The sequence below is a fragment of the Triturus cristatus genome, chromosome 2_1 (genome assembly GCF_964204655.1).
Source record: "Triturus cristatus chromosome 2_1, aTriCri1.1, whole genome shotgun sequence".
Taxonomy (NCBI): domain Eukaryota; kingdom Metazoa; phylum Chordata; class Amphibia; order Caudata; family Salamandridae; genus Triturus; species Triturus cristatus.
The window spans coordinates 83811958-83839828 of NC_140581.1; the positions used below are offsets into that span (position 1 = coordinate 83811958).

General features: G+C 41.9%; 1 protein-coding gene across 2 annotated transcripts in view; it reads right to left on the reverse strand.

Moving 5' to 3' along the window:
- The window catches only part of LOC146863792 (receptor-type tyrosine-protein phosphatase kappa-like), a 1244093-nt gene that overhangs the window by 1101399 nt on the left and 114823 nt on the right, over positions 1–27871 (reverse strand). For both annotated transcript variants that reach the window (XM_085628087.1, XM_085628078.1), the window contains exons 2-3: positions 24198–24293; positions 493–681 (exon numbers count right to left, since the gene is read on the reverse strand). In XM_085628087.1, the coding sequence (XP_085484213.1) occupies positions 493–681; positions 24198–24293 (285 nt within the window). The remainder of the gene's footprint in view (positions 1–492; positions 682–24197; positions 24294–27871) is intronic.

A 27871-nucleotide genomic window follows, 5' to 3' on the forward strand; every position in this document is an offset into this window, starting at 1 on the left:
ACCCTGGAATCACCCACCTGAAAACACAAGAGTCCATCCTCCCCTGCTGTACTTATGAGAGGTCCTACAGACTCACCTCTGCAGAGCTCACATTCAAGGCTAGTTTTACTACTGTTTGGCGTATTTACTCCAGCATTTCAGTATCTCTTGAGAAGAGTCAATTATGGCTATCCTCACTGTAAGGTCCCCGCTGCCCGTATATGTAAAGAACGTCTATAAATAAATAAATACAATAAAAATGCCATCAGTTCGAGGGTACATTTCCATTGTGCACATTTGTGATGCAAGTTACACCAGCAGAGAGGCGCATTGGTGAATTTACATCCTTAAGGTGGGAGCTGGCACTCTGGCGGAGATGCTAGGCGGACACAAACCTCCTGATCCTGTGGATTTGACCCTCCAGCCTCTGGGGCGGTTTCAGCTCCCCTACAAAGACAAGGCAACGGCCTAAAGCAGACTCTACATGACAGTGTGAAGGTAGGTCACACTCACGGATGCAGTAGGGTGTCACATCCCAAGCGCTCTGTGTACTCTGATCCAGTTGTCTGCACACCATTGTGTAGCTCGAAGGCTGATACCCCGGAGGGCAGGTGACTCCTACACTCTCTCCTGGGTCATACCAGTCTTTGTGCGGTGTGAGGGTGAGAGCTGAAGTTCTGCTGCTCGGATACTCGCACAGTCCTGAAAAAAGAAGTCAATTTAATATCACTTAAGGATCGTTAACCAACCACATGTATCTAAAAGATTCTTCACGAGCATTTCACAGCTGAAATATGCAGATGGGGGGACAGAACAGGACATCACACAGCAGGACATTCAACAGTGTCATTTACAAAGAACACAAAACAATTCACTACCAAGCATCCCAAACAGCATACACACTTCTGAGATCAACACACTCGACAACACCAATCTATAATGTTTTTCGTTGTATTTGTTGTTGAACACCAAGCACCAGTGAATTGTTGGTACCAAGGGACGTGTGACCCCAACATCTCCTCTGGTACCCTTACAATGGTGATGCTGCAGTCATCTCTTAGTGTCACTGTTATCAGTACTCAGGTACGTGTGGCAGCACTAAGGCTGGCGCACAGGTGAGAAGTGGCAGTGAATTGTGCACCTTGTGTGTGTCACCCTCTAATCTGAAGTGAATATGTTGAATTGATTTTCTCATTCCATCTGGGTGTAAGTGATCACTTTTCCTGCAAGGCCTGAGCTAGAATTATTATTCCTAGCGGAATGGTATGATATGTAATGTTTACTTGTTTCCTTTTGATAAAATGCAAAAATAAAAATGTTAAAAAATGAAAACCCTGAACTGAACTTTAATTGCCTCACCAGGGTTTCCTGCACTCAGATTTACACTGAAGGCTACTAATGGGAGGCTTCCCAGGTCTGTGATATTGTGAGGAGCACACACCAGTATTAAAAGGTAGATCCCAGAATGTCCCTTCTGACTACAATGCGGAGTACTTGGAGTGAGATGAAAATGTTTTCTAAAATCTCCCTTTAATTTGTGAAGGATATTATATGATCAGTCAAGGCCAAATTCAAACGATCTAGAGTGAAGGTGAGCGTATATACATTTTAAAACAAATATTACAATTACAAAAAAAGTTGAATTATCCATGTCTAAGTTATTACTAAAACTACTATGACCACCTTAGCATATATACAGCATTAAGAGTGAATAAAAATTTAAATGAAACAGGATAGGATTTCAGGAAACACTAAACACACTACTAACACTGCACACAAAGTATTAACACTGGGTAAGCCAGTTAAGGTCAAAATATAATATTTGTAATGAGTATATTTATCGCAATCAGTGTATTGTTTGTAATAAGATTTACACAATTTATACAGATTCTGATCCTCTCACAGAAATGACCACTATTAATCTCTTGAGCTAGCGATCCTTTTGCCACAACATTTTGACTTTCACTGTGCTCTTCTTTATATCACAATTGACTGGCAGATCATGGTCGTCTCCTATAGAAAATATTAGACTACAATATTTCTATATGAGGTAATTTGAGTACTCGACCCATTGACCTATTCACTGAAACTGTAGTGCCTTATGTTGTCATTATATAATTTATAAAACTGTGAAAACCTACCTAGAACAATCATTTGTATCTAGTGTCACTCTTTGCACTTCAGTTTTTATATCAGAAATATGATCAGGACAAACTGCCCCGAGGTTAGTGTGTCCCTAGCGCTCAAATGTGACAGATACACCAGGTCAAAAGGTTAGTATTCACACAGAGCAAATCTACCCAGGAGGTGGTCAGTAGGGGAATCCCACCGCATTATGACCCTTGGAGGAAAATGTTACTTGGACAAAGTTACACAGGACCTTCATTGAGCTACGCATCCAGCTAGCGAGCAAGCTTGGTGTACAGTGGAAGCCAGGACTGAGGTACACTGGGTGCCACAAAGATGGAATGTAAGTGATGACACACATGTAGTCTGCTCAGCAGGCAAGGCCATTACTCAGCTCACCTACACTTGCAGAGATGATGCATGGGCAGACCAACTCAGCCTACCATGAGGAGAGTGGATGTAGCAAAACCAAGGTGGCTTCTTTATTTCACTGGGTACCATGGTGTAAGCCCCAATACCTCTGCCAGCTTCTTGCACTCTGTGGGAGCCGGCATCTACATTGTGTGGGGCGTCCTTGTTAAACCAACGGCTGACAAGAGCGACGGCACTCAGAGATACAGAGCAGCACCCTGAGCATCTTTTGGGGTGGGACAGGCAACCTGAAAACTGAGAAGCTATGCTTTCCAGAAAACCTATGCTTATTTGAGATGTCATCAGTGATGTCACTGAGCATGTCATGAGTGATGTAAAATGCGACGTCATCAGCAGTGCATTGTGGGGGCGCAAGTTATAGTTAGCTCTACTAACTATAACAGCCGAATATCTCAGGTTTTATACGTGTGAAATGTCCAACTAACTATAATGTCCCTGAAACCTATGATTTTCTCACTGAAAATCTAAGGTTTTTTAAATGCTAATTTCTAACTATAACGTCCCTAAAACCTATGGTCTTTTCAATGAATTTCTAAGGTTTTTTAAATGCTAATTCTAACTATAACGTCCCTAAAAACTATAGTTTTTTTCTGTGAATTTCAAAGGTTTTTTAAATACTAATTTCTAACTATCACATAGCAGTCACGTTTGCAGAGTGGTGGAGAAAGGTAAGGGTGGCCTCCAAACACCTTTTAGTAATCCCACTGTGTGGGATTTACCCGGAGTTAACAGGAGGGGTAGTTAGCCCCCAACGTCAACCTTGGGGGCCAACTACCCCTTTTATTACCTCCTGTAAGTCCCACACAGCGGGATTGCTAACTTGTCATATCAGCCCGCCCCCTTCCTGCCCCACTGTGCAAATGCGCCCCCTGGTACGTTGTAAGTTGGGGGATTAATTACCATTCAATCCTGAGGGTCCCTGGGGGCCTACCAGCCCACCAGGTACCTCCAGTTAGTGCCATAGAGCTGTGTTGCAGAGAGGTGTTCCAAGGCCACACCCCTTTTTACACCATGCTGCAAGCATGGCTTCTGGTGTCCAGGATGGGGACTTAATCCCCCAATTTACAACACACCAGGGGCACGTTTGCACAGTGGTGAAGGGAGGGGGCGGGGCCTGATATAACAAGTGTGCCCCCTTTTCTTGTTTTTCACCTTTTTTTGTACTGTTTCCTTGTGACTCGGTTACAGAGTCACAAGATGGCTTCCAACACATTTTGGTTTGGAATGTTTGCAGCCAATCAGAATTGAGCTCGTGCTCGGGAGGGTTCATGAACCCTCCTCGGTGCTCAGATATCGATATTATTTTTACATTTCTCAGCAACTACTGAATGGATTTACACCATTTAAAAAAAAAGGTCGCTTTCTGAACCAAGAACTACCTTTTTGCCAAATTTAATGTAATTCTGTTCAGCAGTTCGGGCTGTAGCCAGTAATACCAGTAATAAAATTTCCTATGGAAATTAACATGGGGAAAAGGCGTTTTGGGACTCCCCTTTTTTCTCAGCCCCCGCTTGACGAATCACCCCGAAACTTTCAAGACAGGAGTTGACCTGAGTGAACCGTTTGTTTGGAAACTTTCGTGAAGATTTGTCAAACGGTGCCAAAGATATTGGCAAAAGAATAAAGGCTTTTTGAAGAGAAATGAGGTCCTAACTATAACTACCTACTGGCGACTGCTTGGAAGGCGGATCCTGCGGAGACCCAGACGGGCCAAACTGATGGACCGGGGGCCCGCATATTGAATGATGAACTATTGCCAGTCATCAGGGGTTTGATGGAGCAAGGACTCATATAAAAGAGACTTGCTTGGATGCAATCCTCTCATATAACTCATAACACTGTATTAATAAAGTATTGTGTAAATTAACATGCACCTCATTACATTTTTAGCAAGATGAAGCTTGCATACGTGTTTTACTAACAAATAATCCGAGTGAGACTTAAAATGGCTGCTAACACGGGAAACTGTACTGCGCATGCATCAACTGCATCTATGCAGTATGACGGTCTTTCACTTGGAGGGAATTTTCTGCAGCTGGGCATAAGCATCTAACATGGCCGCTTGGAAGCTCACATGCTAAGCATCTGCCTTGCTGAAACTAAAAGATGCCATTTACTAAATGCTCATGCGGGGAGAGCTATTATAAGTAAATGGGATTAGTGTAGAGATAGGTGGTATACAGTAAAATCATTTATTCTGAAATTAATACGTTTCTTTTTGACTTTTCTATTAGCTCGTAATTGGGCCTCCGAGTGAGACAGAAGTCCATGTCACACGCGACCCCTCACGCAGGTGCAGTAATGACAAATCGGGAAGCTGGGATGTAGAACTTGCAACCCGTCCAAGGCCATCATCGCTACATGGACTGGGAACTTAATGGACATCCTCAGAGCTGAATCGAAATGAATATCAAAAGTATACATTTGACTGATAAAGATGTGAATACGGGTGGGAAATAAAGCTTGGGAATAAGAATTAAGGGTCAGGAACATTAAACAAGGAACCAAAGAAAATTATTAAAAGTTAGCATGGTGTGATGATCATCCCCCCTTTGCCTGTCCAATCAGAATTAGGGTGAAACTGAAACATTAAGGGGTGGTACATGCCATTACAAAGATATAATTGAGGTAGTTTAGTTAGTTAGTTAAGCTTGTGTTGCCGAGATTCTGAGAGACCGGGTTGTTGTCTGAGAGATGAACAAATGCTGAAGAAGAATCGATTTGCAGACTTAGAATTTAAGCTAATTAATTAGAAGAACATCGCGGAAGAATCGAGGAGGGAAAATAAGGCAAATAATTAGAAGAAGATCGCAGAAGAATCGAGGCGGAAGATAGTGTCAGAGAGGGGTGCGACACAGGCGTCGTATCTAGAAGAGGTCATCTATCCTCTCCTGAATCTTGTCCTAAAGTCTTTGTCACCTGATCTTTCCCAGGGGATCCTCCCAGCTCCTTGGCCAAAGGGTTGGTTTCCACACCATCCTAGGTAACTATAATTCGGTGTAGTATGTCATTGTACTGCTCTCTCTATCCTCTCCTTTCTGAAGTACTGTCATTCTGAAATATCAATTTATTATAGGTGACAGAGTAAAGAATTAATTGACTTTTCTTCCCTGGAGAAACAGAGTTTGTACTGTATTCTTGTTTGGCTCACATGAATTACTTAGATAAACATATAAAACTTCTCCCGAGTCTGTGGTTATTTCAGAATGGTAAGGAATATAAATAACACTGATGTCATTTCACCATCAATTAGTTCCAACTAAAAGGTCAGTTGACCGGAGGAAATCACTTTTTGATCAGTGAAATTAATCTCATAAAAGGCATTTATAAAAATTGCCCCCCAGTGGTATTTACTAGCCTATGCGACTGTGTGTATGTTTATGGGCCCAGGTGAGTATATGGTGTTGGAGTACCTGAGTTTGGTAACCCGCTGAATCAGTTTTCTGGTAGCAGAGCTATGGTTTTTATTGACTAGTATGGTGATGAGTGACTATTAATTTATGTTTTAACAAACCTGTTTGTGTTATGTTATATGTTGTCTGGAAATTCCCGGGAAGTGAATAGCGGGTGGTGAATGGAAGCCACACTACAGTGAGGTTACTCGTCTGTTGGAATAGCGCTGAGAAGCTATGTAGGGCTAGCAGTGCTAAATTAGGGATTATTTTCGTATAAAAGTGAGAGTGATTGATAGCAAAAGAGTTCACTGGTGAAACTTTGGTCTGATATTACCTAGAAAGGGTAACCCCGAAGGAGTAACAGGTTCATCGGAGCTTGAGTGAAGAGTAAGCGGAAGGATTTACTCGCAGTGTGTGAAGAGTAAACAGAAGGTTTTACTCGTAGCAAACAAAATCAGCTGTCCTTTGATTTTAGCGGAACAGAGTAGCGAATGTTTTTACGTTGTTATTAATGAAAATTTGAATGCGAAGTTGTAAGAAAATGAGTTTTTGTGGTACCTTGTGAAGGGAGGGTCAGTAACTGAAGTTACACTGACGTCACAGAGGGCCACACTGGGATTGGTCGAAACAGCAGGCGTGTGACTGACGCAAATTTGTAAAGGAGGGGTCAGTAGTGAGGAGTGATACTGACGTCACAGAAAGGCCACGCTAGTATTGGCTAGACAAATAGTGTGAGCCTGAGTTGGTTTGGCCAAAGAGAATAAAAGCTGTGATGGGATTGGTCGAAACCCGGTGTGTGAGTAAGAATCTAATTGGTTGACAAAAATAGAAGCCGTAATAATATTGGATAGTGGAGTTTGTATGTGGAAATACAACCTGACATTAATAGGGAATCACCCAGACAGAAGATATTTAGGATTTGCAAGAGACAAATATATAAAAAGATCATTACCTAAAATGTATGGGGAAAAGAGAAAAATGTCGTTAATGCAGGAAATTAAAAATTATTTCAAAAAAGATAAACCCATTAAGACTAGAGAGGGAATTCTTATCCCTCCACCAAAGACACCTGCCTCATTTATGATGATGGAGAGAGGCTACCATACCTGTGTGTGGTTAGAAAATTGGATATAATACACTAAAAATGATAGAGTGTTAGCCATTACAGAAAATGGTACGTTCAATGGGAGAATTCTTCATAATTTGAGATTGCAGATGAATGAATTAGAGCCCCGACCTAGATTAACACAATATGAGGCATAAGAAGAAAGGGAAACTGAGGCATTTGAGGGCGACAGATCCAGAAGTAGTAGGAGTTATTTGGGATTTTTTCCTAGACTAATGCGTGATTCACGAGAGAGCCAGATGAAACAATGGAGACAAGCAATGATTACTGAAGGACTGTATCCTGTATTAATGGCTGAGGAACAGTCAGGGAGCAAGTGTACAGAGAAAACTAAGTATTTGACAAGGACAGGTTATAGGAAATCAGAAGATGAATTTATGGAGCACATCCTAATGAAAAATCCTCCACCAAATCAGGAACGTTCCACAAGTGATACATGATTCAATGAATGGAAGGGTACTTCAGGAAAAGGAAAGAGAAGCGATAAATAAAAACAGAGAAGAATTAATACAGAAGATAACCCAATTGAATACACACCCTGAAGCATTGACTATACCAGTGACCAGTGGTCCCGTTGTTGCATTGTATGGGGATAAAGCGAACAGTGCCAAACAACCAGTCATGACAACTCCTACCATTGAACCTAGAAAGGAAAATATAATAATTGATGATCAAGCCAGTGAGTGTGATTCAGTAATTTCACTAATGGATTTACCAATAAGAGGACAAATAAATGACACCCCGAGAAGAGTTACACCTAGTCGTTCAAAAGAGATACGTTTAGAAACATCTACAGGAACTAAAAGTGCCACAATAGTGTCCCCGGAAGAATTAGAGAGATGGGCACAGGGAATGGATAAACCAAAACAACCAATGAAGAGTTTAGATATTTACAAAGTGAAAGTAGAATTGGAAGAAATGATAGCTGGAAATGTGGGATTAGATATAATAAATGCTTACAGTGTAGAAGTATCACTAGAAATACGAAGATATTTCATGAGAAATTGACATATCTTGCCTCCGAAATGGGGATTGAAATAGGGAGATGAAAAGTACTACAGAAGCCATATAGAGCAGAATTTACTGATAACGATTTAGAGAATATGAATGTGTCCGGAAGAAAATTACAGATTAAGGAATTAATGACCATTTTACAAAAATAGGGAGACTTGAACAAATGGAAAGCTAGGTGGATGAGGAAAAAAGAAGCACAGGCAAATCGAACAACATCTGAATTCTTATTGAAAGAATCTGGAAGGGCAGAAAGATTGTGTCCAATGAGAGAAGTTCCAGGGGGAGGGGACAATATATTTTGTCATTTACTAATGATTTCCCAAAGTTAAGAGACAAACCTGTTGAATTGTACCGGCAGGTTGAAAGGTTTGTGAAGGTTTCAAAGGTTTTGTTGAAGGATTTGGATGGTCTATTTGACATAGTGGTTCCCGTTGATTTATGGACAGAATGTAAGATCACAGTTGATTGGCCTAGAGAAGAATACCCCAGAGATGAGAAAACAGAAGCTCCTTCAGAGGAGATAATGAAGAAATATCACCAGGTGATCACTTTCTTGAAAGGGAAAATCCTACCAAAAGAAATAGATTGGGTAAAAATAGATAGGAAAACACAAGAAATAAATGAGACTGTACATGCTTATTATGAGCATCTGTTACAGGTGTTCAAGCAGTATAGCGGATTTGAGAATATCAGAGACAAGGGCATGGGACATTTTGTATATCGTGTTGTGTCTGGTTTAAGACCAGAAATCTCCCCGATGATTCAGCAGCACATGCTGTGCTGGCAGGCAAAACCTATTGACGAAATTTTAAAATATGCCAAGTATTGCGGTGACGACTTTGATAATAGACGTAAAAAGTTGGAAGAAAAGGTGATGTGGGCACAAGTAAAATTGGCAGAACATCAAGAACAAAAATTAAGTAGTCAGAATGATGATCAAGTGAAAGGACAGTGTCAGAATGGTAACAATGGGGGAAAACATAGGGGACAGATGAGTAGAGAGGAAGCAAAGAAGAAATTTCCTTGTAATGGGTGCGGAAAATTGGGGCATTGGAAGACCAAGTGTAAAAAAATTCAGAATAATAAAGGCCCAAATCAAAATTTAAACCCACAGATGCAGATTGAGGTGATAATGAGTCAACCGCAGTAGTTTGTAAATCCATAGAGTCAGTTGCCACTTGCCCCCATGCCAAATTTTGTGAGCAGAGAAAAATACAGTGCGGACAAAGGATTTCCAGGAGAAAGTGGTGAGAAAATGTTTGTAACTTCACTGTTTTATTTGCAGGACAGTCACCTTTTTGGAGATGATCAATGACAGTGCCTGAGGGGGGAGGAAGAGGAGTGCGTACTTGGCACATCCTTACCGGTAGATCAGTCAGGTCAATATATTGATGGGAAGGTAGAAGGAAAACATATTACCTTCTTGTTGGACACTGGTGCTACCCGTTCTACTGTGAGAACAGCAGACATCCCAAACCTACCCCTCTCGGGAGAAGCTATCCAAGTAGTAGGCGTTTCCAATAGACAGATTAGAACCCCAATCACAGAACTCATTGGGGTGCGCATTGGATATTTTAGAAAGATGCACAAGTTTGTAGTGTGCAACTCCAGTCCAGTAAATTTGCTAGGAAGAGACTTATTATGCAAAATGAATTGCACAATTTTTTGCACACTGGATGGTGTTGCGACTGATGAAGACGGTGTCCATAAAATAATGCTGGCAAAACAAGGCACAGAGGTAGACGAGATGTATGAAATGATGACAAAAGATGATTTACCAGATGAACTCAAAACCACAGTGAATCCAGAAGTGTGGGATTTCACTGGAAAGGAAGTAGGGTTAATGATAAATGTGGACCCAGTGAAGGTGACTGTAAAGGAAGGTGCAGTCTACCAAAATACAGGGCAATACAAAATGAGTTCTGAAGTTAAAGCTGATGTTGCCGCAGAAATTGATCAAATGGTTAAACAAGGTATTTTAAAAGAAATAATGAGCAGTCCTTGTATTTCACCTATAATTGACATTAAGAAACCTAGCAGAAAATACAGAATAATTCAAGATTTACGAAAAATCAATAAAATTGTTGTGTCTTGTTGTCCCGTAGTGCCAAATCCAGCAGTGATTCTGTATCAAATACCATGGAATGCAGGATTCTTTACTGTAATTAAGTTATGTCAAGCATTCTTTTCTATTCCTTTACACCCAGATAGCCAATGCCTTTTTTTGTTTAAGTTTGAGGACCGTATCTTAGTCTGGAATCAAGTTCCTCAAGGGTACACAAAAAGTCCATCAATATTCAATCAAATTTTGAAGAAGTGTTTAGAAACTTTAGTGATGCCCAGAAAATCAGTTCTAGTCCAGTACATCAATGATTTGTTAATAGCTTCAAAGTCGTGAGATGATTGTGGTACTGATTCAATTGCCTTGTTAAATCATTTGGCGGATGGGGGACACAAAGTATCTCCAGAGAAATTACACTTTTGTTGAACTGGTGTCAAATACTTAGGACACCAAATAGAAAGAGAAGTGAGAAAAGTGACTTTTGAAAGAAAAAAAATAATAAAGCAAATGCAGTTACCACAAACTCAGAGAGAAATCAGGATGTTTCTTGGTGTAGTGGGGTATTGTAGGCAGTGGATTGTAGGTTTTTCTTTGTTAGCCAAACCCCTAATGCAAATGACACGTAAGCGGGCAAATGACCCAGTAGTTTAGGATGATAAAAGCATGGAAGCTTTTGTAAAATTATGAAATAGTTTGTGTGAAGCTCCAGCTCTAGGTATGCCAGTTTATAGAAAAGAATTAGCACTCTTCTGTTGTGAAAGAGAAAATTGTGCCCTTTCAGTGTTAACCCAACGACATGGTTTGATAAGACGTCCTGTAGCATATTTTTCTGCTACTTTAGACCCTGTAGCGTCAGCATTACCCGGTTGTTTAAAAGCAGTAGCTTCTACTTGCATGAGTCTAGAACAAAGTCCATTGTGATGGGACATCCTGTAAAGGTGTATGTTCCACATTCAGTCGAGATTCTTCTAATAAGAACTCGAACGCAGTACCTTACCCCTAGTCGAATGACTAAGTACGACTAAGTACGAAAGAATCATTTTAGGATCAGATAATGTGATCATGGTCAGGTGTACTTTACTTAACCCAGCTACTTTATTACCAGATGTACATGTTGAAGAAGTGAGAGATGAAGTGTTGTGTGTATATTTAGATTCCGTGTGTAGGTTTCCTGTTTATGCCCTTATATAGGTACAATTCATATTGCTCTTATTAAGGCATAGAAAATCCAGCCCCTATTTAGGCATTGTCCATGCTTACCATATACAGGCATGGTCTCCTACATCCGTCAATCCACGTCACAACGAGTTCTTGGAAAACCGGACCCTTAAACCTTTAGGAATTTCCCTTGCTTGGATATTGATTTCTCCAAGAACTCATTTAGTATGCATGAACATCTATTCCTTAGGGGTTCATTCATGACGTTCCGATGCCTGACTTTTACGTCAATACAGGCATTCCTGGTAACATCCGATTTGAACATTGTTGATGCGACCAATGCTGAAGGCGATAGTTCACATCTATGTGCAGTTAATCTTCTAAACAAGGTATTCTAACTTTCACCTACAACGGTAGACACATTTTTGTCAACAGAAATAGTAGATTTCATGGTTTCTCCAGGCACACACACTGACTTTTGATTCAGGCACACAGTGTTCCGATGAGACTCTGAATTTGACCTTCATTCTTTTCAAACTAATGACTAACTGTGGAACTTTTTTCCTATGATTAATTTTTTTTTCCAAATTTGTATTTTTCATTTTTGGGCACAGTAATCTGCTTATGGTAGAACTATTCATAGAGAACAGAATTCTTTGAAAACTTCCAGGGACATTATGCCACCTTGTCACATTAACAATTGATTTGTGTTCACCTGATATGAAATGGTTTCGCCCCTTTTTTTCTTCTGTGTTAACGAGCCATTTCATCATTTGTATATATTTATGATTCATTCTTGTTGATATTTTCAATGTACGCATATGCTTAGAATGGAACATTGCTTTTAATATGTACAGCACCTTAGGCATAGCAATGGGTTTGTAATGCATTTTTAGGACATTTGCTTTTTAGATATGTTTTAGCATGTTTTCGATTAACAAGCGATATTCTCTTTTAGACATGTTTAGTATGTTTAGAATTTAGTAATGTCGTTCATACGAAACTGGAGTGGGTGTTGTCTGTAGATTTAGATTCCGTATATAGGTTTCCTGTTTATGCCCTTATATAGGTACAATTCATATTGCCCTTCTTTAGGCATAGAAAATCCAGCCCTAATTTAGGCATTGTCCATGCTAACCAAATACAGGCATGGTCTCCTACATCCGTCCATCCACGTCACAACGAGTTCTTGGAAAACCGGACTCTTAAGCCTCTAGGAATTTCCCTTGCTTGGATATTGATTTCTCCAAGAACTCATTTAGTATGCATGAACATCTATTCCTTAGGGGTTCATTCATGACGGTCCAATGCCTGACTTTTACGTCAATACAGGCATTCCTAAACACCTTCAAGGTATAAATATACCTGCACTTGCCCTGGCAAACCACGGTTCTGGCACGATCCAGCTCGACTGCCTACTTGCGGTTCGCCGCGGCAAGTTCGGAAGGAAATCGAGTTCCAGCCTGACGCACTGACCAGACGCTGTCATCCTCTTCGCAGAGAATCCAGCTCCAGTGTTTCTGACTCCCCTTGCGGGGGGTTAGATATCGAGTCCGGAAAAGAGATTCCAACCTCGCACATTCTAAGGTATGGAGCAGACTAGAACTTAGACAAACGTTTGGCAACTCTCGGCAAAACTAAAACGATAGCTATAGTTAGCTATACGTTTGAAAACAGCACCTACTTCTTACCTCGTACTACACTTAGGTTAGGTACACTGGGGTAGAACTATTTAGAAGCATCAGATGAGTATCCACATTTTGCCTGTGTAATTTATGTATGTATTTTAATGAATATATGTCATATCTACAAACCATGCTATTGCAGTATTATTTTATCTTACTGCTAACTCTGTACATATTGTACTTCACAGCCTGTCTTACAATTGTAGCAGTTCATATCTCTTGCATGAGAAATAAGACTGTTCAATAAACCCTTTTTATTAAAACGCCCGTTTCTCTAATTCTGTGCAACTCTGTAGAAACAAAGCATGCACGATTGACTGTGTGAAACTGTTATCTATTGTTTCCCTGGTTCTGAGATTGTTCCGACTCTAAAGGAAACAAAGTTGTCATGTTTATGCGGTTGTCAGAAACTAATCCCTTCTTGTATATTCAAGAAGTTTCTAGTGACCTCTGAGTTAGCTGGCACGCACAAGTAATTAAGTTTACTGTATGCGATAGAGACATACTGACCTTAGTCCTATGTCCAATCTATAGTGTATATCATTCCAATGCGCAGAGCCTATCAGGGATATAGGAACTACACTACAGAAGTTGAGCATGACTGTTTGGACGTTACTGAATTATGCACCAAGCCCCAAGACACACAGGAAGAGCCCCTGAAAGAAACTGAGCATGAGCTATTTGTAGATGGCTCGTGCATGAGACATGAGGAAGGAGGATTAAGTGCTGCTTATGCTGTATGCACATTGGCTGCAATAGTCGAAGCATCCTATTTACCCGGAGTCAAGTCTGCACAAGTAGCCGAATTGATAGCTTTAATTCAAGCATGCAAAAGTGGGAAAAAATTGGAAAGTAACCATTTACACTGATAGCCAGTATGGTTACGGGGTTGTGCATGACTTTGGCCAGCTCTGGATGCAGAGGGATTTCATGACTTCTTCAGGATCCCCAATTAAAAATGGAACATTTGTGAAAGAAATGTTGGAAGCAATACAATTGCCAAAAGAAGTGGCCAAGTGTGCTGTTCATCAGTCAGGAGATGACTATGTGGTAGCTGGTAATCGATATGCTGACCAAGTTGCCCAGTACTGTGCCAGGAATAAAATGGAACTAAACAGGAAAATTGAAACAAGTGGAATCAAATGCCAACTTATGCTACTCTCAGGAATAGAAACATGAGAGGAAGTAAGACAACTGCAGGATGAAGTAGAAGTGAGTGAAAGGGAAGAGTGGATAAAAGTAGGATGCCAGAGGAGAACAGAAGATGATGTATGGATTTATCTAGATGGTAGGCCAGTAATGCCAGATTGTTTGCTTTCACAAATGGCCAGGATGTATCATGGGGACACACATGTAGGCAGGGATGCCGTGATCAGGCTCTTTAGACAAGATTGGTATAGTCTGAATTTAGGGCTGTCGCAGAGATCCATTGCCAGCGATGTTTAACCTGTCAACAAATACGGAGTGAGCAAAATAATGATGATGGATTAAACCCAGATCAGTTGACTGGGGGTGAGTGCTTGCATTTTTCAACACTCCATCCATCATCCCCTTTGGTTTTGCTTTTTTCGCCCTAAGTTGGCAGGGTATGCCCAGATGTGGGTCCCTTGCTCACTTTGCCACTGGATTCAAGATAGCCTGGCTGAGGAGGGTTATGAACCCGAAACCGGTCCCAGGATGCTTGTTTCTGGTCCAGGGAAGACATGGCTTGGCAGTTTGGGCTGGACTGTTCCCATGAGGCACAGGGTCAGACTGATTTGCATATGGCCATGTCTGAACTGGGGTGGAGGAGTGAGCTAAAGAATGATGATGGATTAAACCCAGATCAGTTGACTGGGGGTGAGTGCTTGCATTGTTCAACACTCCGTCCATCTTCCCCTTTGGTTTTGCTTTGTTCGCCCTAAGTTGGCAGGGTATGCCCAGATGTGGGTCCCTTGCTCACTTTGCCACTGGATTCAAGATAGCCTGGCTGAGGAGGGTTATGAACCCGAAACCGGTCCCAGGATGCTTGTTTCCGGTCCAGGGAAGACATGGCTTGGCAGTTCGGGCTGGACTGTTCCCATGAGGCACAGGGTCAGACTGATTTGCATATGGCCATGTCTGAACTGGGGTGGCGGAGTGAGCTAAAGAATGATGATGGATTAAACCCAGATCAGTTGACTGGGTGTGAGTGCTTGCATTGTTCAACACTCTGTCCATCATCCCCTTTGGTTTTGCTTTGTTCGCACTAAGCTGGCAGGGTATGCCCAGATGTGGGTCCCTTGCTCACTTTGCCACTGGATTCAAGATAGCCTGGCTGAGGAGGGTTATGAACCCGAAACGGTCCCAGGATGCTTGTTTCTGGTCCAGGGAAGACATGGCTTGGCAGTTCGGGCTGGACTGTTCCCATGAGGCACAGGGTCAGACTGATTTGCATATGGCCATGTCTGAACTGGGGTGTTGGAGTGAACTAAAGAATGATGATGGATTAAACCCAGATCAGTTGACTGGCGGTGAGTGCTTCCATTGTTCAACACTCCGTCCTTCATCCCCTTTGGTTTTGCTTTGTTCGCCCTAAGTTGGCAGGGTATGCCCAGATGTGGGTCCCTTGCTCACTTTGCCACTGGATTCAAGATAGCCTGGCTGAGGAGGGTTATGAACCCGAAACCGGTCCCAAGATGCTTGTTTCCGGTCCAGGGAAGACATGGCTTGGCAGTTCGGGCTGGACTGTTCCCATGAGGCACAGGGTCAGACTGATTTGCATATGGCCATGTCTGAACTGGGGTGGCGGAGTGAGCTAAAGAATGATGATGGATTAAACCCAGATCAGTTGACTGGGGGTGAGTGCTTGCATTGTTCAACACTCCGTCCATCATCCCCTTTGGTTTAACAAATACATCCAGGCAGGAAAACAGTGGTCAGTTGGGGAAGAATTGGAAAAGCAGATGGACCATATGTAAGGTTGCAGGTGGATTTCATACAATTACCACCCTGCTGGGGATTGAAGTATGTCCTTGTTATTGTTTGTTTGTTTTCCCGGTGGGTGGAGGCATACCCTACTAGGAGGAATGATAGCATAACAGTTGCCAAACTGCTGTTGAGGGAGCTAATACCGCGGTTTGGTTTTCCAGTAACTTTGGAATCAGATAGAGGATCTCATTTTAATAATGAAATAATTCGATTAATCTGTGAAGCATTTAAAATTGAACAAAAACTGCACTGTTCTTATCGCCCAGAGGCTTCTGGAGTGGTGGAACAAATTAATAGCACAATCAAAACAAGACTGGCAAAAGTGTGTGCAGCCAATTTACTGGAATAGCCAGATTAATTTCCTCTTGTCCTGATGGGACACAGAAGTATTCCTGACAGAAACACAGGTTTGAGTCCCCATGAAATTCTTATGGGAAGAGCAATAAGACAAGCATTTACACCTGGACACAAACTGTTGAATATAACTGATGATCTGGTGTTAGACTATTGTAATGGATTGGCTGACCTAGTGCGTTCTGCTTCTCTTCGGGTTGGAGAAGACAAAGGTTGCCAGGCAGTTGAATCAAGCACATGATCTGAATTCCAGAGACTGGGTGGTGGTGAAGAATCACGCCTGAGAGTCGTGCCTAGCACCCAGGTGGGATAAGCCACATCAGGTTATACTGGTCACAACAACAGCAGTGAAATGTGCAGGTATACCTAACTGGATCCATGCCAGTCATACCAAAAGATTTCCAGCTCCTGGCGAAGAGGGACCTCAATTAACTCCTGCAGTTGAGGCTGCTGAAGGTTGTGCAGCTGAAGGATCTAGAATAACAGATCCTGAAGTAGCTGATCAGGAACAACCAAGCACAAGTCAAAAAGACTGGATACCAGTGGTTGACATACCTGAAGTGATTATTAAAACGAGAAGCAGAACAAGACTAGAAAGGCAGGAAACTAGTGAGGATCAGACAGGGGTAGAAGAGCAAGCTCAGTAAAGGGTGAATGAAACTGTTGGAGACCCTGACCAGGACCAGACAAGGAGAGAAAAATATACTCAGACAGAGGTGAATCAAAACATTCACGTATATGAGGAGGGACAGTCAGGATTAGAAGAACACGTTCATACTGCAGAAAAACAAAGTGCAGTAAGACCTGAGCAGGACCAGTTAGGATCAGAAGAACAAGTTCCGTAAGAAGAACAAGTCGAAATTAGACCTGAGCAGGACCAGATAGAGGAAGAAGAACACGTTCAGGCAGATGATGTCACAAAAATAAGCCCTGAACAAAGACAGATAGAGAGGGACTCTGAAGACGAAGATAATCAAATTGTGCCACAACATAGCGAAAATAAAAGAATACTTGATAGAGACGAGGAAATTGAAAGTGCAGTACAAGCCAAAAAGGTCAGAAAAGGTGATAATTGGCCAGGTGGTGTTAAAAGATTAAAATATCACTTAAAGACAATAAGGGAAGAAACTGAACAAGTAAATGAAATCTCTAGTCAGTCTAGGGAATTGATTGCAAAACCCTGGCGAAGGAGTCAAAGACTGCAAATTTTGATCAATAAGTTAAAAGGTCCTGATTGGACCTATGTGATTCTTGAAGACTTTGAAAATCTAGATTTGAATTAAGAAAGTGACGAAGAATTAAATGTTGAACAGATTGATGAGGGAGAAGTGAGACCTCCTTGAAGATCAAATAAATAAAAGTCATAAAATAGAGCAAAGAAAAGAAGAGAAAAATTCTTGAACTAAAATGGCTGATGATAGGGTTACTGGAAGACCAAAACGAAATTGTATAAAGAAATGTTGTAGAATATGTATATGTAGCATATTTTTAGTACTCATATTCTGGTTAGCATTAGTAATAGCCATCCCTTATTTGATGGTAACAGCAAAGAAAAATAAGACAGACATTAATGGAAAGGTAGCTAACATAAAAGGAAATAGAATAGAATCAGAAGCACCAGATGAGGTAAACTTACATCACACTGTGACGAATAACGACACTGCTTTAAATGTATTCACAAAGTTATTAGTTCTGTAGGTAGACACTATGGAGGTTAGTGATTGTTATGTATGTATGAAATTACCAGCATCAGTAGCAGAAGGTGTCACATATCACCATTTACCATTAACATATGGTATTTCATGTAGTATTTTATCAAGCTTATTTTATAAGACAGGAATTTTAAAGTATTATTATTCTAACGTAGATGTGATCTTTTCAGAGGTTCCTATTCGTAAGAGTATGAATCCGGTTCTTAGTACTAAAGATGCACAGTTTATGGGGAATATTTCTTAACTATGAAGACAATAGATATAGCAGAAGCACACAAAAACAATCTAACATGTTTATTACATGAAGAAGAAAAGATATTTTTGAGTTTAGTGGAGGAAAGGAGATAGGACTTCCAAAGAAAGGCTTCTGAAAAGAAACCTCAGATTCCTCAATGTGTTTCGAAAGAGGAAATGTATACAGCTGGCAAGACTCATGCTGCGAAGTCCCTAGATTTTGAGAAGAAAGGCAAGATATGCCTCCATAGATTAAAGACTGACTAAAACAATGTATTTATTGGTTCCAGTGAATGTGAACATAACTTTTTGGTAATCGGAGGATGGGAACTAAAAGGGGGAACAGATCCAGTATTTCCTGGAGTCTATTATGTGTGTGGGAATAAAGCTTATTTTAGGCTGCCTGCACGATGGTATGGGAGTTGCTGTTTTGGAATAGTATTCCCTAAAGTCTATCATGTAAAAAGAATCACTGGAAGCAATGAAAACACAAGTGAACAAACACGTAAGAAAAGAGCTAGTTTTTCAGAAATAGTAGGTGACATATTTAGTGCATTGATACCTTGGATTGATAACTTCAGTGGGAGTCATTCTAAATTCATGTAAGATTTGTCAGTTATCTACAGTGGTTGATCGTCTATCGACTGACACTGCTGGAGGATTTTTGATGATCAATACAGAAATGGTTGCAATTAGATCAATGGTTTTGCAAAATCGACTTGCTCTTGATGTATTATTGGCAAAAGAGGGCGGAGTCTGCAAAATGCTGAAAGCGCAACATTGTTCACTTATATTCCTGATAAAAGTGTTGAAATTAGAGGGTACATTAAAAATATTTCGAAACTGGAAGAAAATTTGAAACCACTGGAAGTTAATAGTGTATGGAAGAAATTAATTAACAAATAGTCTTACTTCAATAGGAACTTGGTTTACTAATACAGGCAAAGGTCTTGTAGGTCAAATTATATTACCTATACTTGGAATAATAATAATAGTCTTAGCTATAATGACATGGCACAAATGTTGCAGAAAAAGAAAGAGATATGAAGTAAATGAAAAGAGAAAGAAAAGAAAGTATGAAGAAATTCAATTAGAAGAAATGAAAGGCGAGCTATGCAAAAAGATGATAAAACTAAAAAGACTAGCAAGGGAATTGAGATGTGGTAAAGTTGCATCTGGTTTTGGTGATGGGTAATTTTGTGATGGCACACCAGATGGATTGATGGAGCAAGGACTCATATAAAAGAGACTTGCTCGGATGCAATCCTCTCATACACCTCATACACTGTATTAATAAAGTATTGTGTAAATTAACATGCACCTCATTACAATTTGAGCAAGATGAAGCTTGCATACGTGTTTTACTAACAAGTAACCCAAGTGAGACTTAAAATGGCTACTAACGCAGGAAACTGTACTGGGCATGCGTCAACTGCATCTATGCAGTAAGATGGTCTTTCGCTTGGAGGGAATTTTCTGCAGCTGCTCATAAGCATCTAATATGGCTGCTTGTAAGCTCACATGCTAAGCATCTGCCTTGCTGAAACTAAAACATGCTATATACTAAATGCTCATGCGGGAGAGCTATTATAAGTAAATGGGATTAGAGTAAAGATAGGTGGTATACAGTGAAATCATTTTTTCTGAAATTAATACATTTTTTTTTTACTTTTCTATTAGTTCGTAATTGGACCGCCGAGTGAGACAGAAGTCCATGTCACAAGTGACCCCTCATGCAGGCGCAGTAATGACAAATCGGGAAGCCGTGATGTAGAACTTGAAACCCGTCCAGGGCCATCATCGCTACATGGCCTGGGAACTTAATGGACATCCTGAGAACTGAAAAGAAATGAATATCAAAAGTATACATTTGACTGATAAAGATGTGAATATGGATGGGAAATTAGGCTTGGGAATAATAATTAAGGGGCGGGAACATTAAACAAGGAACCAAAGAAAATTATTAAAACTTAGCATGGTGTGATGATCATCCCATCATTTGCCTGTCCAATCAAAATTAGGGCTTCCATGAAACTGAAACATTAAGGGCTGGTACATGCCATTAGAACGATATCATTGAGGGAGTTTAGTTAGTTAGTTAAGCTCTTGTTGCCGAGATGCTGAGTGACCGGGATTTGCAGAATTAGAATTTAAGCTAATTAATTAGAAGAACATCACGGAAGAATCGAGGAGGGAAAATAAGGCAAATGGTTAGAAAAAGATCGCGGAAGAATCGAGGTAGAAAATAGTGTCAGAGAGGGGTGCAACAAAGGCGTCGTATCTAGAAGAGGTCATCTATCCTGTCCTGATTCCTGTCCTGATGTTTTTGTCACCTGATCTTTCCCAGGGACCCTCCCAGCTCCTTGGCCAAGGCGTTGGTTTCCACACCATTCAAGGTAACTATAATTCTGTGTAGTATGCCATTGTACTGCTCTCTCTATCCTCTCCATTCTGAAGTATTGTCATTGTGAAATATCAATTTACTATAGGTGACAGAGTAAAGAATTAATTGACGTTTCTTCCCTGGAGAAATGGAGTTTGTACTGTATTCTTGTTTGGCTCACATGATTTAACTAGATAAACATTTAAAACTTCTCCAGAGTCTGCGGTTATTTCAGAATGGTAAGGAATATAAATAACACTGATGCCTTTTCACCATCAACTAGTTGAACTAAAAGGTCCATTGACCAGAGGAAAGAACTTTTTGATCAGTGAAAGATTCGTTAAATCTGACAGGTAATTAATCTCATAAAAGGCATTTATAAAAATTGCCCCCCAGTGGCATTTACTAGCCAATGCGACTGTGTGTGTGTTTATAGGCCCAGGTCAGTATATGGTGTTGGAGTACCTGAGGTTGGTAACCCGCTGGATCAGGTTCATGCCCCATACCAAACCCACTGGGGTAGGCATTGATGTAATTTATCAGGACCGGCAACACCCACATGGGACGATCTTTGTTTGAATTGCAAAGACCAGCAGGCACTTTTGCCTATGCCCACTGGGGTGGAACTTATATTAAAAGCAGTAGTTTGTCAACGTGCTGGCTGTTTCCTGAATCATTTTGCCTGTGAACAAAGATGCAGGTCATCCGAAACGCGTCAGGCCTGTTTGATACCTGGAATGCGGGGTGATACTGTTGCACTGGAGTCTTCAATAAAGAAGGAGTGAAAACCCCCCTTGAGCGGAGTCCTTACTTTGTGCCCAGGGCCTGTAAATCAAATGCTACTAGAGGGCCATTTTCTTAATGCGACACTACCATGTGGCTGAAAAATCAATGCATTACTGCTGTGAAGCCAAAGAATTGATGCATCGCCTGCAGTCTAGCTGAAAAATCACCGCAGCCGAGCACCGTGTCACTGACATCTGTGGCACCCGCTCTGACTCCAATACAGTCCCTGCTTTGCAGCTGAAGAATTGAAGTAACGCCTGGTTTGCGGGTGTGAAATTGACGCAGTGCCTGCTTTGCTGCTGCCACATTGACACTGTGCATCTGGATTTTCCCTGGGCACTGATTTCTGCATCGAGGTCGCCCACCAGTAAGACCCGATGCTGGGTGTCTGGATAGACGCATCACCTGCCCTTCCAGTAAGGAAACGATGCATCAACTCCCATGATAGTAAGGAACCGACGCATCACCTCACCTGTGTAGCAGTGAGTAACCGATGCATCACCTTACCTGGCAGTAAGGAACCAACACGTGGCTTTGTTGTTCCGGCGCCTCATCTTCCCTGCGCCTGTTTTCGTCTTTGAATTTTGACGCATCCTAGGTACTTTGGGGCAGATTACTATGGCATGCGAATCGCCACTGCCGGCCCGGCGGTGGAGATCCGCCCGCCATCGCAACCTGATTTACCCCTCCGCTATTACAATATGCGGCAGACGCAAAGTGCGTCTGCCACTTTTCCACCGGTCGGCAATCGTTCCGATTGCCGGCCGGGCAGACTTTGATCACAATATGGTGGCGGTGCCTAGCAGGCACCGCCATCCATATTAGAATGTGTGTCTTTTAAGGCCTTTCCATGGCAGCGATGTCGCCATGGAAAGGCTGGTGGGAATTTGCTTTGGGGGCCTGTTGCGGGCCCCCGGGGGGGTTAGGGGAGGGTGCACTTGGGCGTACCCCCCTCCATTTCCATGCACAAGGTGGCAGGCACCGCGCGGTGCCTGCCACGTTGTGCATGAAAAGGCACAACATGGCAATTTGGCATTGCGGCGGGTGCTGCTGCTGTAATGCCAGATGCGACCGCCGAGGTGGCGGTCGCATCATCATTGGGTTGGCGGGACCACCGCATGGCAGGCTAAAGTCCACCTGCCATCCTAATCACTTCCTTTGTGCTAAAAGTGACCCATCTATAGATTTCTTTGGACTACATTTGCTTAACCTTTGAAAAGTGATATCTTTGCTTGTGTATGTTGGATTTTTTTTTATTTCAGTCTTGTTTTATTCAGATAAATATTGGCTATTTTTCTAAACTGGTGTAGACTCATTTTGCAGTGTTTTCATTGTGTTACTGTGTGTGTATGTGCAAATGCATTCACACATTGCCTCTGAGATAAGCCTGACTGCTTGAGCCAAGCTAACAAGGGAGGGAGCAGTAGTTAGCTGTGTGACTCCCTTACCCTGACTAGCGTGAGGGTCGCTACTTGGAGAGTGTGCAAACCACTGCCAACTAGAGATCCCAGGGTTTATTTACAAACCTCTTGCGCCACTGTTGCGCCACTTCTAATATGGGAAAAAGTGACGTACCGGCAGTGCAAGGTGCTTGTAAACAAGGACCCCATTTCCAGCACATGTGTGTGTGTGTGTATACACACACATTTAAGGGCTCACACCGGTATATGAGTATATCTGTGTGTGTGTGTTCATCTAAGGGCTCACACTGGTTATGACAGTGTGTGTGTGTGTGTGTGTGTGTGTGCGTGTGCGTGCGTGTGTGTGTGTGTGTGTGTGTGTGTGTACTCGCGCATCTAAGGGCTCCAGTGGTGTATGAGTATAACTGTGTGTGGGGGGGTGGCTGTGCTCTTATTTATGAGTCTGGGAGAATGGTCCAGAGACCATAAATATACATGTGCCTGTCCAATAGTAATCGTCTCAGTCTTCGTCCTGCAGCGGTTACTTTGAGTATATGATGGTTCTGACTTGTGTTAGCGCTTTAGGGCTGGTGGTGGGCATCCATGCCAGATATCAAAAGATGCTGAAGAAGCCCTTGACTTACCACTGGGATTATCCTGCAGAAGTAAGACCAGGCAGCTGAGTGCTCAGACTATATGAGCACGTGCTACTGTGGGGCAGAGACAGGGGGTGGGGTGAAGGAAATGTCAGGAAGTGTTGACAAAAGACACCCTATTCCTCCCTACAGTGGGCAATGCCAGGGAGTGGCTGTGAAGCTGCCTTCATCCTCCTTTATTTTCACACTTGACTAGACGTGAGGAAAGGTTCAGCTGCCAGGGGTCCTGGCCCACAGACTCATTTATCGTGCGATTGCACCGGTGGAGCACGCGCTGCCTGTGCCTGGAGAGATAGTGTCCAGAGCCCCATCTTGGCGCTGTGTGAAACGAATGGAGCGAACTGTAGACCATTGTGTGTGACACATTCTTTACCTTTTCTACTCGAACATTTTGCATAATGTTAATGTGTTGAACTTTTCATTTCTCTGTGTTCTATTGTCATATATTATTTGCAGAAATATGTACATTTGCTGCATCACTTATTACCAGGTCTGAATATTAATTTAGAGGTACAGTACTTGACCAATAATAACTGAAATGCTAAAATGGGGCCAAGAATCTCGAACAGGGCCACGGAGACAAGAAAAAGGGGATGTCGTTTCTATGTGGCTTTGCGAACGTGTTACACTGCAGGGCATGTCATGGTATCTGGGGGAATCCCTTACCACCGTGTTCATGTTTTACAACGTCACTGACGTGGCACGGAGGCTCGGTTAGGTGAGCAGTGAGTTCCTGTAAACCTACCATCCGTTTTTGCATTCTGGTCGATGTTCGGGGCCTCTGTAACGATTCTGTCACCTTTGCTTGCTGGAGTCCCAGTGTTTAGGTTGTTTGTTGTGTCTGTAAAAAAAATTGGAACATGTGTAAGAAATAAAAACATTTTACACTGTATTTTACGACATTTTAGCATCTGCAATGGCATGCTACAGATGATCTGCCCGACGTCTGTTGTATGCCCGCTTAAAATCCGACCTCCTGTGGCAAGGGAAACATATTTCAACCCTGCATCCTGTCTTGATAACATATTCAGGATGCAGCACCAGAGGGGTTGAAATCTGTGTGACTCTCAGGTACATTGTGTTATGTTGTATTATATTGCATTGATATGTACGTAAATAACTATATTATATTCCCTTCCTACCCCTTAGAAGCCCAATGAACATGAAGTAGTTAACACTATAATCCAGAATTTGAGTTGCCAGAAATATTTTATTAGCCTGCGCCCCAATCTCTCATGGAGGGTAAATGGCATTTTATTGTTTCATTGGGGAGAGGAGTTGGCCTAACGGCTAGGGGCGCTGGACCTCGAATCTGGGGAACTGGGTTCGAGTCTTGGCAATGACGCTGAACATCCTGTGATTCTGGGCAAATCACTTATTGTCCCCAGTGCCTAACAAAAATGAATGTGTCCTCATGTAACGCAACTGGTGCTGTGTAAAGCGCTCTGATACCCGATTCGGGTCAATTTCGCACTATATAAAGTCTGCAAAATAAAAAAATAAAATAAATAATTGTAGAATGTTCTGCATGTAATCATTATGCTCTCTAGTCTTTAGTAGAGGGGTTAGTTTCGTACAAATCCCTGATATATATGTTATGAGTGTAGTGCTGATGGTGACTGCTAGGTGCCTCGAAGAGCTTTACAAGGGAGGTTGTAGAAGGCCAAGATGGGAGCTGTGTGTCAGTCATAAAGGACGGACCATGCTCTCCAACAGGGTCAGTCAGGCTTGACATCCTTCAGAGGTAACGGGCGCATATTGCTCTTTATAGCTTCTTATGTTTTGGGACCTTATATGTGTTTAGCTGTGCAGCGCATTAGCCTGGGCGCTGAAACATCTACTGTCCTTTAACATGGAAAAAAAGTAAGCACCAAACTGCGTGATAGGCCAGGTATGGGAACACATGGAGAGATATATTGCCTTTCAGCGGGAAATGATATAGTCCAAAGCTCTGTTTTTATTATGAAATTGCGATTCTCCTATTAACATGACCAGAGAATCTGGATTTCATTAAAGACACGGAGGCTAACATTATGCTTACACTTTTAATTGCGTCACCAGGACAGCCGCATACATCACAAAGGAAGTATTCCAAATAGAACATTAACAACAGTAAAAGGCATGAGCCCACAGTATTCTGCCTCTTTTAAATCGCGAAAAAAACAGGATAAGTTCGTTAAAATCCTTTGAACTTTAGTAAATGAAGAAGAAACGTCTTGATGAAACGAAGGACGTCATAGAAGGAAGGACACACCGAAGATGGAGAAGAAGAAAAAAAAACTCTAATCCGAAAATTCTTTAGAGAGCATCTGCAATAAAGAGAGAATTAGTGCAAGTATAACAAGAGCAAAAGACTGATGTCAAACAACAATGTATAAAAAGCATGAAGAAAATGTCAAGTCAACAATATCTATATAATTGAATAATAAACATTAGATTAATTTCTTATAGAAGCATAACAACCTCCAAAGGGAAAGAGGAGGGGGGGATAATGTTAGCCTCCGTGTCTTTAATGAAATCCAGATTCTCTGGTCATGTTAATAGGAGAATCGCAATTTCATTACAAGACCGGAGGCTACCATTATGCTTGTTGGTAGCTTTGTAATACTACGTCAGATACATGCGGGATAGGTTTACAGTAATGATGAGCAAAGGTCCGAGCATTAGACCAATCAGCAGCCTTGAGGATATCGTCCAACTTACCTCCGGACCAGAAAGACTTACTGGCCATAGCGCCTCTGATAGAGTGTGGTTTAAAAATATTAAGGTCGATACCTGCTAGGTTCATCACAATTTTAACCCATCTAGAGATAGAACTGGAAGAAACAGGGTTGTGTGGTTTAACGAAGGAGATGAGCAACTGGTTCGCAGTAGGAGGTCGAAGAGAATTCATTCTAGAGTCGTATTCTTTCATACAGTCAACCACACAGAGTTTGGGATAATCATCAAAACGAGGGTAAAAAATAGAATTGGACATGGTCTTTGTTCTTCTGAAGAGCTCAAAGTTTACTCCAAACATGTTATAAGATCTATTAGATATCTCCAGAGCCTTGACATCAGAGACTCTACGACAGGAGATTAAGCAAAGTAAGGTAGCCAGTTTAATAGAAAGTTTTTTATTGTCTAAGAGAGTATTAATGGGCCAATCTGAAAAAAGGTCAAGGATTAGGTTAACATCCCAGAGGGATTGATATCTGGGTCTAGGAGGTCTTCTGAGTCTAATACTTTTAAGGACCCTGCAAATAATTGCGTTTTTACCAATAGTCTTACCGTTGACGAGGGAGTGGCCAGCGGAAATGGCAGATCTATAACAATTGATAGATCTATAACTAAGGCCTCTTTCAAATTGTTCCACTAGAAAATTGATTATGTCAACGATAGGTGCTTGAACGGAATCCAGATTCCTTTCCAAGCACCAACGAACCCAAGATTTCCAAATGTTGTTGTATCGGTAGTGTGTGCCAGGGGCCCAAGATTCGCCAAGGAGAGTTGAAGCTGTTGACGAAAGTCCTGAGAGATCATTGGATCTCCTGACACTCTCCAAGCAAGAAGGTTCAGTTTCCCTGATTAAACCATGGGGTGAAGATGACCATCTATGTCTGTAAGAAGGTCCGCAAGGAAGGGAATTAGGAATGGAAGGTCGTAGCTCATTTCTAGGGCAGTTGGGAACCAGGCTTGAGAGGGCCAGAAGGGAGTGATTAACACGATTGAGCATAGGTGGAGTCTGATTTTCTGAAGCACTCTTTGAATCATGGAAAAGGGGGGAAAGGCGTAGTTGTTTCTGCCTTGCCAAGGTTGGAGGAAGGCATTCACTGCCAGAGCACCCGGGTCTGGCATCCAACTGTAATAATTCACGATTTGGAAGGTTAGTCTGCTGGCAAAGAGGTCTAAATCTAGAGGTCCCCAGGAAATGTTGAGGGAATTGAAGACGGAGACATTGAGTTTCCAATCGCTGAAGTCCAGAAGGAATCTTGAGTTCCAGTCTGCCGATACATTGGATTTGCCTGGGAGATATTCGGCTCTTAAGGCGATTTTGTGTTCCAAGCAGAACATCCAAAGTTTCTTGGCAAGATTGGATAGGTCGGCAGATTTGGTTCCACCTAGTCGATTTATGTAGGCGACGGCGGAGATATTGTCCATTTTTAGGATGATAGACCTGCCCTGAATGAAATGTTTGAAACTCATCAGGGCGTAAAGACCAGCTGTCAATTCCCAAAAATTTATATGATGTAAGGATTCTTCCAGAGACCAAATTCCACCAGTGTTCTGGCCTTGAAAGCATGCTCCCCAGCCCTGAAGGCTGGCATCTGATTCTAAAACGAATTCTGGAGTTGAGCCAAAAATTGCTTTCCCATTCCATGCCTCTAGGTTGTCTAACCACCAGGTCAGTTCTACCTTGGCCTCCTGGTCTAGAGAGAT